The sequence below is a fragment of the Rhinatrema bivittatum genome, chromosome 14 (assembly GCF_901001135.1).
Source record: "Rhinatrema bivittatum chromosome 14, aRhiBiv1.1, whole genome shotgun sequence".
Taxonomy (NCBI): Eukaryota; Metazoa; Chordata; class Amphibia; order Gymnophiona; family Rhinatrematidae; genus Rhinatrema; species Rhinatrema bivittatum.
Genome location: NC_042628.1, coordinates 2244776 through 2260212, shown reverse-complemented (window position 1 = coordinate 2260212; position 15437 = coordinate 2244776). Strand labels below are relative to the sequence as shown.

Here is a 15437-nt window from a genome sequence, read left to right as displayed (position 1 = left end):
AGCTTTTGATACAGCCCCGTACAGAAGGCTCATGAATAAAATGGGAACCCTGGAAGTGGACCCCAAGGTGGTGGAATGAACTACAAATTTGTTAAAGGACAGACAACAGCATGTAATGTTAAATGGAACCTACTCTGAAGAGAGAACTGTGATAAATGGAGCAATTCAGGGGTCAATTTTGGGACCTTTTATGTTCAAGTACTTTATGAGCAATATTGCAGAGGAGTTAGAAGATAAGCTTTATCTTTTTTGCAGATGACATCAAGATCTGCAGCAGAGTGGACAATCCTGGAGTAGAGTGAATAAGAAGCAATCGAAGTTGAAGGTTTGACAGCTAGGATTCAATGCCAAAAAGTACAGTCATGCATTTGTGATGCAATAATCCAAACGAGCTGTATGTGATTTGGGAGCACAAGGGGCAAAGTCCGATATATGCAGACTGGGAGGGGGACATTGGAGTGACAGTATCTGATAATCTGAAGTCAGCGAAGCCATGTGACAAGGCAGTGACTAAGGATTTCTTATGCTCTATCCAATAGCATTCTAGGCACTGTAGCTTTGTTTTTAATAAGAAAATTCTATGTAGCAGCATGATGATACAATATGTTGGCTCATCAGTCAGTTGCATTTTTCCACAGGTCTCAAACCACAAGGCTCCATAACCACAGACACATTCAGCTTAATCATAATCTTGTTTTTCAAGATCTGACCAGATACTTTGTTGTACCATGGAGTAGCTGGAAAAAAAATGAATGACTATAGTTCTTCCCTGGTAAGAATAGGAAAACACCAGGCTCCCCCAGATCTGACCGCCCCTTGACAGGTCTCTTCTTATAGAGGACCCGCAATAACGTCAGCCAGTTGGCAAAACTCCCCCAGAGGGGCTTAGGAGTTCTCCGATCAAAGCCGGATTTAGGAAGAGGCAAGTGCCTAGAGTGCCAAATTCGGAAGGCACCAAAAATCCGTAACTCCCCCCTGCTGGTTTTTTATTTTCGGGGGTGAAACCCTTCCATTCCTATGGGCTCCATAATCTTAAATCCAGCCCTGCTCCCGATGTTGCGCTCAGGTTTTACTAAATGAGGCCACCAGAGTGTGTGAGCCTGATTTCTGAGCAACCATTTATAGGCCAGAAAAGATACAGCAGGAGGGTCCGCACAAGTCCCTGCTGAGCCTCTCCTTTGAGTGCCGTCTGTCGGGCATTTGCAAAGACTCTTGTGCAAATTCATCTCTGTATAGCTTCCTTCCATTTACTGGGTGCCAAATTGCAACATGGGCTCTTGCTGATACCAGAGTTTGTGCAGGTGAAAAGCAGTTGCAAGTGGGGTATCCACCTGGCCGAGGCCCCGAAGACACAGGCAAGTCAGGCAAGCCTGAGTTTATAGGGGTAAAAATGATCAGTCTTACCATGTCTGTCCATATAAACGCTTCAGGGTAAATCCCTGGACGGATTTGGCTCAGATTTGATAGAACAGTTTCACAGTAAGGTGCCGACCATTTCTGTCAAATTTAAACCAGATCTGTCCAGCAGGAGGCGGAAACAAGGAGACGCGGACTGGCCCCTTCCTTGTCTTGCACCAGAAACGTGCACTTCGCTAACTTGTTCTATGTGAACAAAACTCCCAGAGAGCGCTGAAACCCGAGCGAAAACCCCAGAACCGCAACAATTCTATAGCGCAAAGAATAATTAAAGCCGCACCTGCACTTGCAGCTATACAGGAAGTCGCCCGTGACTTCCGGCTCAGCACCGTCTCCAGGTAACAGGCACACACACCACAGCTTGTGTTTCAAGCCTCACTCTAGCTCAGGGAACAGGAGCCGGAAGTACTTCAGTTGTGTGCCAGAGTGAGGCTTGAAACGCACTTTACGCTACAGCGCGGCCTCGACTTCCGCGCCGGATAACTGGATTCTTGAGTTGTGCGGCGACGGTGTGACGTCATCGCCGAGCGCTGTCCGAGAGGATAAGCGAGGAGACAGGTGAGGAGGAAAGGAAATAAGCTTGGCCATACTGGGTCAGTCCGAGGGTCCATCAAGCCCAGTATCCTCTCTCCAACGGTGGCCAAGCCGGGTCACAAGTACCTGCAGGGATACCTGGGCACTTTTGATTTCCTGTCACCCTGAGATTGTGGGGCTGCGTGCGGTAGAGCGTGTGACTCGGGGTGGGCTGATCTTGCTGAGCACTTATTTGCTGCAGGAATGCTCTTTTGCCTCTGCTGTGTGTAGTCCTGCAGGCTTACTAAACACGTCTAAGCGCAGATCTCGGCCTGCTTGTGGCTTGTAGTTAGTAGGAAGGGCTGCTGCAGTTATTCTGCGGCTCTTGGAGTCGTCCTGTCTTTGAGCAGAATAACATAGGAGAAGGACTTTTGCTCGGTGGCTGCTTAGCTGTATTTTTCAGTAGAGTGAAGATGTGAGCAGTGTGTGTCCTGTTCACATACACTTCTCCCTGGAATGAGAGGAAACAAAACCCAAAGAACAGAGCTGATCTTGAGCTAGTGATCCACACACAGCTTGGAGTCTTGTCTGGGGGAGAATGATAAGGAAAGGCCGGGTAAAGCTTCTCTGTTATTGCCTTTCTAGCATGTGCTGTGCACCTTCTGTGTTCTGACGTGTGCTGTGCTGCAGGGGACTTTTTCCTAAATATAAATGGCTGCATTTAGAAAAAATAAATAATTTGCAAGGTTGGTTAAAAATAATAGAGAATATTACGAGTTACAAGTATAAAGATCCACCCCAAACCTGAGAGAACTCATGGATGCTTTGTGCTATGTACTCTGTGCACCGTCTCTTGACAATCCCAGGCCTAATGTAAGCTTGATGGCTCAGAAATGTAGCAGTGAACATCTCGGGACTGTGAGTTTGCACTGCAGTTTCTGAGGCCACATAATTTGCATTTTTAACCTCTGGTGCCATCTTTTACCTCAGTAACAGGCCGATACAGTAAAGTCCGTGGGAGAGCGGGCGTCCCTAGCGCCTCTTTTCGGACAGGAGCGGCGGCTGTCAGCGGGTTTGACAGCCGACGCTCAATTTTGCCAGCGTCCGTTCTTAAACCCGCTGACAGCCACGGATTTGGAAACCAGACGCCTGCAAAATTGAGCGTCTGGTTTTCAACCTGCGGGCTGACTTCAATTTTTTTTTTTTAAAACTTTTTGTAACTTTCGGGACCTCCGACTTAATATCGCCATGATATTAAGTCAGAGGGTGCACAGAAAAGCAGTTTTTACTGCTTTTCTGTGCACTTTCCCAGTGTTTGGAGAAATTAGCGCCTACCTTTGGGTTGGCGCTAATTTCTGAAAGTAAAATGAGCGGCTTGGCTGCACATTTTCCTTTCTGATTTGCGTGGGAATAACTAATAGGGCCATCAGCATGCATTTGCATGTTGCGGACGTTATTCGGTTTGGGGGAGTTGGACGCCCGTTTTCGACCCCTTACTGGCTAGCGTGTCGAAAACGCACGTCCAATCGCGGGTTAACACTGCGCTGCACCGGAGCGCACTGTACTGTATCGGCCTGTATGTGCTGTTAGCAGAGTCCGCACGTTCGGTTCTTGGGAGCGGCACGGGCAGTGGAGTGTCTCAGGTTGGCTTTTTTGTGTTGTCACAGGTTAAGTAAGATGAGGAATCTGGCCAAGTCCAGCTTTGGATAAAGCATTTGTGTGCAGCTTGGGACGCTGCATGTTCGGTACCCGTGCATCTCCCTGGAAATCAGAATTGAGTTTTCCCATTCTTTCCATGGAATTATCATCTGTGGCCTGCGTCCTGCTTTCATCAGTGCCCCATTACTTTCAGCCTCCATTGTTTCCCCTGGTTTCTGTATTTTTATCATCCATGCTTTCAGGAACCAAAGTGGCTGTAGTAATCAGTCAATGACCCTGGCTTAATGTCCTCATCAAGAGCCAGCAGGAGCCATGTCCTTGCCTATTTGTCTCTAGGTCCTGTGAACTGCAAAAAGATTCAGTTTTAAGGGAAATGAGCTTTGCAAACTTCCTTTGTTCTTAGAGATGTATGCAAATACATCTGATGAATATTTATTGTAGAGATCGTGAAAACCAGATCGGAGTAGGGCCCTGGTGGAGAGCCCTGGCTCAAGGTGCTTTTCAGTATCTCATAGCCTGCATGATGAGGACTGGGGGCATCTGTGCTTTGCACTCGGAGGAGCTTGCTGGAACATGTGACGTCTTCTCACTTCTCTGAATTTAACAACTGCACGCCTGGCTTTGAGAAAAGAGTTTCAGGGAATGGGAATTGTAGAGCAGTTCTGATCCAGTACAGCCTACAGTGGGAGGCAGGCAGTGAGCAGGCCAGAAGTCTCCGGATGCTTCTGTTACAGAAGCATCCAGAGACTCTTTCGTACATTGTATTGCTAGGCTAGGATGCTCCTCTCTGCTGCATTGTCGGTTACTGAAATTTGTGTGTGTGGGGGGATCTCTAGACCTCTATGGAACGAAAAATAACCAGAAATGGTGATATTTGTTTATTTGTAGATTTGAATCATGAATGCACCCCAAGGCACGGTTGGCAGTGACCCTGTTATTCTGGCTACAGCTGGCTATGACCATACAGTGCGATTCTGGCAAGCACACAGTGGAATATGCACCCGAACTGTGCAACACCAGGACTCTGTATCCTTTCCTGTGACTGGGTGTTTTTAAGGATTATTGTTAGAAAGCAGTTTTGTAACTGAAGAAGGGAGCTGTGTGCTGTCAGAAAGCTCATTTGCAACACCAGGACTCTGTATCCTTTCCTGTGACTGGGTGTGTTTAAGGATTATTGTTAGAAAGCAGTTTTGTAACTGAAGAAGGGAGCTGAGTGCTGTCAGAAATCTCATTTGCAACACCAGGACTCTGTATCCTTTCCTGTGACTGGGCGTGTTTAAGGATTATTGTTAGAAAGCAGTTTTGTAACTGAAGAAGGGAGCTGTGTGCTGTCAGAAAGCTCATTTGCAACACCAGGACTCTGTATCCTTTCCTGTGACTGGGTGTGTTTAAGGATTATTGTTAGAAAGCAGTTTTGTAACTGAAGAAGGGAGCTGAGTGCTGTCAGAAATCTCATTTGCAACACCAGGACTCTGTATCCTTTCCTGTGACTGGGCGTGTTTAAGGATTATTGTTAGAAAGCAGTTTTGTAACTGAAGAAGGGAGCTGAGTGCTGTCAGAAATCTCATTTGCAACACCAGGACTCTGTATCCTTTCCTGTGACTGGGTGTGTTTAAGGATTATTGTTAGAAAGCAGTTTTGTAACTGAAGAAGGGAGCTGTGTGCTGTCAGAAAGCTCATTTGCAACACCAGGACTCTGTATCCTTTCCTGTGACTGGGTGTGTTTAAGGATTATTGTTAGAAAGCAGTTTTGTAACTGAAGAAGGGGGCTGTGTGCTGTCAGAAAGCTCATTTGCAACACCAGGACTCTGTATCCTTTCCTTTGACTGGGTGTGTTTAAAGATTATTGTTAGAAAGCAGTTTTGTAACTGAAGAAGGGGGCTGTGTGCTGTCAGAAATCTCATTTGCAACACCAGGACTCTGTATCCTTTCCTGTGACTGAGTGTGTTTAAGGATTATTGTTGGAAAGCAGTTTTGTAACTGAAGAAGGGAGCTGTGTGCTGTCAGAAAGCTCATTTGCAACACCAGGACTCTGTATCCTTTCCTGTGACTGGGTGTGTTTAAGGATTATTGTTGGAAAGCAGTTTTGTAACTGAAGAAGGGAGCTGTGTGCTGTCAGAAAGCTCATTTGCAACACCAGGACTCTGTATCCTTTCCTGTGACTGGGTGTGTTTAAGGATTATTGTTAGAAAGCAGTTTTGTAACTGAAGAAGGGAGCTGTGTGCTGTCAGAAAGCTCATTTGCAACACCAGTACTCTGTATCCTTTCCTGTGACTGAGTGTGTTTAAGGATTATTGTTGGAAAGCAGTTTTGTAACTGAAGAAGGGAGCTGTGTGCTGTCAGAAAGCTCATTTGCAACACCAGGACTCTGTATCCTTTCCTGTGACTGGGTGTGTTTAAGGATTATTGTTAGAAAGCAGTTTTGTAACTGAAGAAGGGGGCTGTGTGCTGTCAGAAAGCTCATTTGCAACACCAGGACTCTGTATCCTTTCCTGTGACTGGGTGTGTTTAAGGATTATTGTTAGAAAGCAGTTTTGTAACTGAAGAAGGGGGCTGTGTGCTGTCAGAAAGCTCATTTGCAACACCAGGACTCTGTATCCTTTCCTGTGACTGAGTGTGTTTAAGGATTATTGTTGGAAAGCAGTTTTGTAACTGAAGAAGGGGGCTGTGTGCTGTCAGAAAGCTCATTTGCAACACCAGGACTCTGTATCCTTTCCTGTGACTGGGTGTGTTTAAAGATTATTGTTAGAAAGCAGTTTTGTAACTGAAGAAGGGAGCTGTGTGCTGTCAGAAAGCTCATTTGCAGCCACATCATAGTATCAAAGCTTGCAAGAAATCCAGTTTTGTTCAGGGCTGATATGGCTGCCAGAACTCTGGGAACTGAGCGGTTAGTTCTGGGCCATTTCCCAGTGCACTGATTCTGAATCGCGATCGCCCCTCGTGGGAGCTGTCAGTGAGCTGCTGTGTGCTGCTGGTAAGGCAGGTTTAGGGTGCACTGATGGCAGGAAGCTTGTCTTGCTGCTATCTGCACTTGGAATTAACAGGCAAAGGTAGCACATGCAGCCTGGCATTACTCAGCGCCAAAAATCGGTAAATGGTACAGAGCCTGCACTTTAAGCTTTTGGTGGTTGTTCTGCCTTGACGGTTGCTTGCAGCAGGTGAATGCCCTGGAGATCACCCCAGATCGCAGTATGATTGCTGCTGCAGGTGAGTGGGTTCAGGCTGTGAAACTGGTGTGGAGCTTGGGATTCTCTGTGCACAGTTGGACCTGTGACTTCCAACTCCTTCCAAGCATTTTCTTATACCCTTTGTTACTGTATGAGACAAAACACAGCAATTCGCCACGTGGGCTGTATACGGACAACGCATAAGAAAGTGATTTCAGAATAAGTTGTAAGAGCAGCAACACAGATTCCTGCGCGTGAAAGCGCCACACAGCGAGAATGCACGCAAGAAAAGACCACTGCCGCAGCCTACCACACAGCTAACCAAAGCCCGCCTGCACCTTCAGCAAATTTAGGCCCGGATCGGGTCAACATCCGGCACCTAAAATCATCGAAGGCCTGAAGAGCTTCTCAACGGGTCGAGAGGCAGCATCCCCCGCTGCTTGTTCTGCTAAACAAGCTTTGCGCATAAGCTAAATAAAAGCGTGAGAAGTCCCCTACCAGAAGCAGAGACTCCTCCACGGTGCACGTGCCTCTCTGTCGCGGAAAGCCTCAGCACTCGACCCCGTCGCCCGTGAGGCTCGTTCTACCAATGCCCGACGCAAACCCGAACTCACACACGCTGTTCTTCCCTGCACCCCCAGCACCTCGATGGCAAGCGGAGAACAGTCCAACACCCGGTCTCCTCCGCAGGCAGAGAAGCTGCTGAAAAACCCCATCGCTGAGCTCCCTGAGCTGCTAAGGTAGCTCCCCCCTCGCTGCTGCAGATTCCTCTAACTCGTTCCTTGTTCTCTAGAACAGAAGGGAGGGGTTGGATTATGGAGCAAGATAGCTCTTCTTTGCTCTGCTCTCTTGTTCCCTGTATAATAAGATGGGGAGGGGAGGGGAGAGTCTGCATTAGTGGGTAGAATAGCTCTGCTCTGCTCTGCCCTCTTGTTCCCTGTATAATAAGATTGGGAGGGGAGAGTCTGCATTAGCGGGTAGAATAGCTCTGCTCTGCTCTGCCCTCTTGTTCCCTGTATAATAAGATTGGGAGGGGAGAGCCTGCGTTACTGGGTAGAATAGCTCTGCTCTGCTCTGCCCTCTTGTTCCCTGTATAATAAGATGGGGAGGGTAGAGTCTGTATTAGCGGGTAGAATAGCTCTGCTCTGCTCTGCCCTCTTGTTCCCTGTATAATAAGATGGAGAGGGGAGAGCCTGCGTTACTGGGTAGAATAGCTCTGCTCTGCCCTCTTGTTCCCTGTATAATAAGATGGGGAGGGGAGAGCCTGCGTTACTGGGTAGAATAGCTCTGCTCTGCTCTGCTCTTCTCTCTTGTTCCCTGTATAATAAGATGGGGAGGGTAGAGTCTGCATTAGCGGGTAGAATAGCTCTGCTCTGCTCTGCCCTCTTGTTCCCTGTATAATAAGATGGAGAGGGGAGAGCCTGCGTTACTGGGTAGAATAGCTCTTCTCTGCTCTGCCCTCTTGTTCCCTGTATAATAAGATGGAGAGGGGAGAGCCTGCGTTACTGGGTAGAATAGCTCTTCTCTGCTCTGCCCTCTTGTTCCCTGTATAATAAGATGGAGAGGGGAGAGCCTGCGTTACTGGGTAGAATAGCTCTGCTCTGCTCTGCTTTTTTTTGTGCCTCCTGTTATTCAGGGCAGGGGAAGCTGTCCCTTTTGCCCATAGGTAAAAGCAGCCCTGTTCCTATCCCTGGACCAGGAGTGGGCATCTCACAGGATCTGGATCAGTTTAAAAACATCCAAAACAATGTGACGCTCATTAGTGGATGGGGACGCCCTCTCACGGCACATGCAATAGACTCATCAACATTGTAGGTGGACCCCTACCCTTCTCCCACAGAAAGATAGGAGATGAGGCATGCCGGGCTTGTTGGAGTTGTAAGGAGAAGTCATCACTGGTAATGCTGTGGTTCTTCTCATCCCAGCAATGGTCTTGGAATATAGGTGGGCAGCAGATGAGGTTTGTGGCAGAGCTGCTGGTCCTGGCTATAACATTTACTTCTTGATCAGTCAGTGAGCATGAGCATTCGATGCTCGTGTCTAGGGCTGTTTGTGCTACCTGATCACAGGTAAGAAGCATCCTGTGCTGGGAGAGAGTAGCAGCACTAAGTCCTTGGCCTCCGGATAGCTCCATGAGTACTGATGCGCCTCCTTGTTCAGAGCAGTGACCGGGGGAGGTGTGCGGAGCTGCCTAGGCTGGAATGCACTTTGTCAGTCTTGTCTGGCTGTGGTGTAGAAGGTGTGAGATGTAAGCTCCTCTGTATGGGTATGGAGGCTAGTGCTGTAATGATGGTACCCGTGTGTGTGACAGAGGAGGCTCCACTGGCAAGGTCTCTGTGCTAAAGGATTGAAGTTAGCTTACAACAGCAGTGCAGGGGTAGAGGACTGAATAGTGTATGTAAGGGGATGTGTGCGGTCAGTGTCCTGGGGATACTGTTGTCTCTGTTAGTCAAGGATGGAGAATAAAGATTGTACGAAGTGTTGGACACGTGCCAGCCTGGCATACCAGCAGTTTCTCCTGCAACTTACTAAGACATTGGCAGTTTGTCTGCCCGTAATAAATGTTTGTGTGTGATAGCGCTCATGCGTGTGATGTGGCTGGGGTGAATAAGCAGCTCGGAGAGGCACTGTGGGCAGGCTGCTTGCTCTTAGATTGTATTGACCTGCTCAGTGTGGTTTCCCCACCTTTTCTATAGAGCTGCAAGCTCAGCCGAGTGACTTTGTAAGTCTGGACAGGGATAATGAAGCTCGCGCATGGAGGAATGAGAAAGCTGATGCGTTCTGCATAGTCTGTGCTCTAGCTTTCAATATTTTGTATTCACAGGCTGTCTATAAGGTGGAAGATTGAAAACGATAGGAAATACTTCACACCACGCCAAGTCAACGTGTGGCACACATTGCTGCAGTACATTATGTAGGGAAGCAGCATGCCCAGGCTATTTAACACAAAGGTCAGGTTCAGAGCATGCAGATGGGTTGGACCAGGCCTCAGTCCCTGAGCACCCGCTGCCTGCCACTGGAAGGCAGGATGCCGGCTGACATGACCTTCATGAGGACCCAGGATGCGTTGCAGCTGCCAACCTTTGGTTTCGGGGGCTGTATTTGGTTTGATCCTCCTCCTGTTTCATAGACTCTAGGAAAGCCACAGTCGCTTCAGGGTGTGACAATTGTACTCTGCTGCATTCCCTGACTCGCCTGCTTTGTGTCCACATTATTCCCTTGTTCATCTTCTGTTAGGAAACTTGGTCACTGTTTGCAGTCCTGCCTGGAGTGTTTTGTGCCATTAGGTTTTTTGGGGAGACAGACACATTATGGGATGTAAACCCACTGTAGCTAGTCTCGGTCAGATTACTGATCGAGCCCTGCCCTTCTCTGCCTCCTGCAGGTTATCAGCACATTCGCATGTATGATCTGAACTCTAATAACCCCAATCCTGTCATTAACTATGACGGCGTGAGCAAGAACATCACGTCAGTCGGCTTCCATGAAGACGGGCGCTGGATGTACACGGGAGGAGAGGACTGTATGGCAAGGATATGGGACCTGAGGTAAGCTGCCCACAGCCCTGGCTTCCCTCCCTGTGCTCAGCCCTGGCTGCACTAATGCCACTCTGCTCTTTTACCAGGTCACGCAACCTCCAGTGCCAGAGGATCTTTCAAGTTAATGCCCCCATTAATTGTGTCTGCTTACATCCCAACCAGGTAACAGCAAGTGTGCCGAGCAGCACATCTGTCAAACTCACATTATGTTCTGTGGCAGTGTTTGACTGGGTGGGGGATGCAAGGAAACGGAGCATAGGCTACGCTGTGGGATGCCTCAGCAGTGCTGTGAACCAGCTTGTTCCAGGGGCGGCAGCATGAGGTGGGATAGCAGTGCTATGCACTGTCAGCTGGCAGCAGCAGTGCTTTGAGTTGGGACAGCTGTGCTGTAGGGTGTGATTGTTTATTTTTTATTTTTATTTAGCATTTGTTTATATACCGAGGTACAGCTGACAATGCCTTCACTCCGGTTTACATTACAACGAACCAGTTACATTTGAATTCATAACATTAGAACAGAGATTGAAACAGAACATTAACTTAATAAAAGTTAATAAGTACATTGAACATTAGATAAGAATGTGTGCAACGCTTGAGGTTGACGGTTGAAGCCGTTAATGAGAAGGAAGGTTTCTGCAAGTCGGGGCGAGTGTCAGAAGGATTGCTGGAATAAAAAGGAGCGAGAGGTGGATATGAAAAGGATTTATGCTCTGTTGTGGGTCAGATCGGCCTGGGCTGTGGTATGGCACTGGGAAAGGAGGGTGGGAGATACCCAGCCAGGTGCAAGTCAAGACCCTGGTGCTTGCTTCCTCATCAATGGTGCAAGCATTCTCGTGTCTCTCCCTGTGCCAGAGCTGAAAGATGTAAGCTCGGATCTTCCTGATAGAATTCTGTAACAATAAGAAATCTTCATCCTTTATTTATAGACCAAAAAAATGCATAATTAAAGCTTGTATAAATCACACTCCTACCAATACCGATTCCATGCAAGCAGGCAGGCCAGTGACACCCACCATTCCTTGTTACTGAAAGGTGAGAGACAACACGCAGGCTCTGCTAATCCTATCCACCCTTCTTTTATAATACAGCAGTAGTTTCTACACTAATACTACATTTTGAATGTAGTGTCAACAGGAAAAGGCTGACGTGTGAGGCGATAGCCTGGCCCGTGATACATATGGGGATGAGATGATATCAAGCCCATCAGGGAGGGGGGGAGAGATGGGTGAGGGGATACTGGGCCTGAGCTGTAGTTTGGGGGATGGGGGTGAGGGGATACTGGGCCTGTGCTGTAGTTTGGGGGATGGGGGTGAGGGGATACTTGGCCTGTGCAGCAGTTTGGGGGATGTGGGTGAGGGGATACTGGGCCTGTGCAGCAGTTTGGGGGATGTGGGTGAGGGGATACTGGGCCTGAGCTGCAGTTTGGGGGATGTGGGTGAGGGGATACTGGGCCTGAGCTGTAGTTTGGGGGATGTGGGTGAGGGGATACTGGGCCTGTGCTGCAGTTTGGGGGATGGGGGTGAGGGGATACTGGGCCTGTGCAGCAGTTTGGGGGATGTGGGTGAGGGGATACTGGGCCTGTGCTGCAGTTTGGGGGATGTGGGTGAGGGGATACTGGGCCTGTGCTGCAGTTTGGGGGATGTGGGTGAGGGGATACTGGGCCTGTGCTGCAGTTTGGGGGATGTGGGTGAGGGGATACTGGGCCTGAGCTGTAGTTTGGGGGATGTGGGTGAGGGGATACTGGGCCTGTGCTGCAGTTTGGGGGATGGGGGTGAGGAGATACTGGGCCTGTGCTGCAGTTTGGGGGATGTGGGTGAGGGGATACTGGGCCTGTGCAGCAGTTTGGGGGATGTGGGTGAGGGGATATTGGGCCTGTGCAGCAGTTTGGGGGATGTGGGTGAGGGGATACTGGGCCTGTGCTGCAGTTTGGGGGATGTGGGTGAGGGGATACTGGGCCTGTGCTGCAGTTTGGGGGATGGGGGAGAGAGGTGGGTGAGGGGATACTGGGCCTGTGCAGCAGTTTGGGGGATGTGGGTGAGGGGATACTGGGCCTGTGCTGCAGTTTGGGGGATGTGGGTGAGGGGATACTGGGCCTGTGCTGCAGTTTGGGGGATGGGGGAGAGAGGTGGGTGAGGGGATACTGGGCCTGTGCTGCAGTTTGATATTACAATAGAGAGGAACCACGACCCTCGCTAAGGGTAGATGCCCCTCTGAGATGCAGGCACCAGTCATTTCCTTTTTCTGCTGTGCTGGAAATCCAAGCTCTGAGCTGAGATGGAGTCGGAAGTTTCGCTTCGGGTCGGATAACACTGGGACAATAATAACGTCTTGTTCCAGAGGCCTCATCTCACACAGGGCCTTTTGTATCCCTGCCAAACATTCTTGGCTTTGATTTCTTCTGACCTTTCCGTGAATTGTGGGTGCTGCCCTGGCACTGGAGAAGCTGTTGCCTCATGGATCTGATGGGGTGAGAGGGATTGAGCTGTAGCGCCACTTTCGGGGACTCCTTCACCCTGGTTTTATGCAATAATTTCTTCAGATAGCGAGGCAGCTCCGTATGGCTTCCTCACCTGTGCAATCTGTGTAGGTCAAGGGATTCGTTGGTTACGAAGGTGGCTTATGTGCTTTAATTGTTTAGGTCGGGACTTAATTTGATTGCATTTTTTTTGTTATAATTTTATATCACCTTCCTTAAAACAAGTTTAACCTAAGGAGGTTTACATCAAGCAAAACAACAATTAAAGCACATCCATATAAAGAATACAGCAATAAAATACATAAGAAATTCATCAATAATCTAGAACTGGGACTAAAAAAAACAAACCCCTCTTCACACTCACTAGAGAGAGGAGTCCCCGTCCCCACAAACTTTAAGAGCACTGGACTGCGTGCTGTCGCCGTGCTCCTGTCAGCACGTTCCTGGTGAGAGGGCATGCAGTACATTTGCAATTGCAGGTCTTGGGCATATTTATTTATTGAATTTTGTGTTTATGAGTTTGCTGGAGGCCACTTTGGTGTATAACTATAACACTGCAGTAAGAGTTTCCCCGATGCAAGGCAGAGAGTGGCCAGGAACACAGAATCTGTTTCGCTAGTCGCTTTATAATCCTTGTATCGTGATGCTTCTTAGGATTCTACAGCGCCACGGTTTCTGCTTACCAATTATAGATTAAATGTTACTGATAAGTGAAGTTTGTTCCCTTGTTTTTATGGTCTGTTGTCTCTCTTGCTCTCTCTCCCCTCACAGGCAGAGCTCATAGTAGGAGATCAGAGTGGAGCAATTCACATCTGGGACTTGAAAACAGACCATAATGAGCAGTTGATTCCTCAGCCTGAAGTCTCTGTCAATTCTGTTCACATTGACCCTGATGCCAGCTACATGGCGGCTGTGAATAGCTTGGTGCGTGGCAGTGTGTAGTGGCTCATAAGCCTGTTCTCAGAACGCTTCATGACGTTCAGTCGTGCTCCCAGCTGAAGCTGCTCGGCTGGCACCTGTCTGCAGATCCCCTGCACTAGTCCCCAAGTGTTGAGGAGTAATTGTGTGGGCCACAGCACCTGATACGCATCATCTGCACTAATCAGGTCACGGAAAGTGAGGAATTCCTTTCTAATTGTGCAAGATCTGCTCTCGGGAGCATTGCAGGGCAGTAATTTAAGGGATTTCACAAATATTGACAGCACTAATACTTTTAATTACACAGGATGAGGTGTATTGCCTAATTACAATTAACATTGCTATACTACAGATTGCTGCATATACATTTTGAAATCTCGTGCAGTTTACAGAGGGGGGTAGTTCCTATTATTACTTTGCATCATCCTGAAAATTCAGCCCTGCTAAGCATTGAGGGTGAGGAAATGGTGTTGAAATTTAACACTGACATTTTTCAGGGGAATTGTTACGTGTGGAACTTGACAGGAGGAATCGGGGAGGAAGTCACACAGCTGATCCCCAAAACCAAGATCCCAGCTCACAAACGCTATGCACTTCAGTGCAAATTCAGTCCTGACTCCACGTGAGTAAACGCCCAGGGGAACAGAACAGCAGTGGTGATTACAGGAAGCTAAAAAGCCAGTGCCAGAATCCTGGAAACTCCTGGATGCAGTGCACTTCCCATGATAACCTTTATTTCCAACAAAAACCAAAGAAATATATTGGCCTAACCCCCATCTCAATGAGCTTAAGAGAGCATGAAGGGGATTTCATTTTTTGATTTGTATTCACTTCAAAGTGCATTACATTCAGGCATTTCCCTGTTGCCAAAGGCTTATAGTCTAATACCCAAGGAAGAGTATTAATTCAAGAAATGCATAAAGTTAGTCTAATTACGAATTCCCTTTCTTCTCATGGCACCAGTACATGCTCTAGAATTATGCAGCTTTGTTTTCTACAGTCATAGTGATTCTTCCGTAACTGAGAAAGCATAATCATAATATCAGGGTTTCACTGTTACAAAGAGACTGATTTTACCAGATGCCCCCTTTATACGCTCATATATTGTTATATAAGGAAGTTTAATTTTGTGAATCAAACTTTGTCCAGTGCTCCTAACAAGACTTATCCCAGCACTGATAGCTTTGCATTCTTTTGTTTAAGGCTTTTAGCTACCTGTTCTGCGGACCAGACATGTAAAATCTGGAGGACCTCAAACTTTTCTCTCATGACGGAGTTAAGCATCAAGAGTAGCAATCCAGGGGAGACGTCTCGTGGCTGGATGTGGGACTGTGCCTTCTCTGGGGACTCGCAGTACATCGTCACTGGTGAGGAGCCAGGCATGTGAAAGCAGGATTTTATCCAGCCGGGAGAGGCTCCTTTTCTCACCCTCGATTCTCCCTCTCTTTATTCCTAGCTTCCTCGGATAACCTGGCCCGCCTCTGGTGTGTGGAGACGGGGGAGATTAAGCGTGAGTACAGCGGGCACCAGAAAGCAGTGGTGTGCCTGGCATTTAATGACAGCGTGCTGGGGTAAGGACGTTTCCTGGGACATTCCTGCATCTTCAGGAGGACCCTCATTCTGTTTCTACCACTGTGGCCTGACCTCGCAGAACTGGTGTATGTAATGCATTTCCTCTTCAGTAGCTTATCACATACCTTGACTATTTTCTATAAAGGAGAAAAAGGAGGCCACTGCTGATTTGCACAA

At 48.1% G+C, this 15437-nt stretch overlaps 2 protein-coding genes across 5 annotated transcripts in view; one reads left to right on the top strand and one right to left on the bottom strand.

The window, feature by feature from the left end:
• Window positions 1-1727, bottom strand: part of LOC115075664 (hexosaminidase D-like) — a 60455-nt gene extending 58728 nt beyond the window's left edge. The window contains exon 1 of the mRNA XM_029576256.1: window positions 1697-1727. The gene's annotated coding sequence lies outside the window, so the exon portion shown is untranslated. The remainder of the gene's footprint in view (window positions 1-1696) is intronic.
• A 99-nt stretch (window positions 1728-1826) lies between these two features.
• On the top strand, window positions 1827-15424 carry MLST8 (MTOR associated protein, LST8 homolog). Of its 4 annotated transcripts, none has more exons than XM_029576270.1 (9): window positions 1827-1974; window positions 4477-4614; window positions 6744-6795; window positions 10141-10303; window positions 10381-10456; window positions 13542-13694; window positions 14186-14310; window positions 14892-15055; window positions 15145-15424. In XM_029576270.1, exons 2-9 carry the CDS (start codon window positions 4486-4488, stop codon window positions 15261-15263), a joined length of 981 nt encoding a protein of 326 aa, XP_029432130.1. In that variant the 5' UTR covers window positions 1827-1974; window positions 4477-4485; the 3' UTR covers window positions 15264-15424. The 4 variants fall into 4 exon arrangements, with proteins under 4 accessions (XP_029432130.1, XP_029432134.1, XP_029432132.1 ...); XM_029576272.1 differs by lacking the exon at window positions 1827-1974 and adding an exon at window positions 2022-2156; XM_029576273.1 differs by lacking the exons at window positions 1827-1974; window positions 4477-4614 and adding an exon at window positions 5905-6294.
• Window positions 15425-15437: the final 13 nt, after the last annotated feature.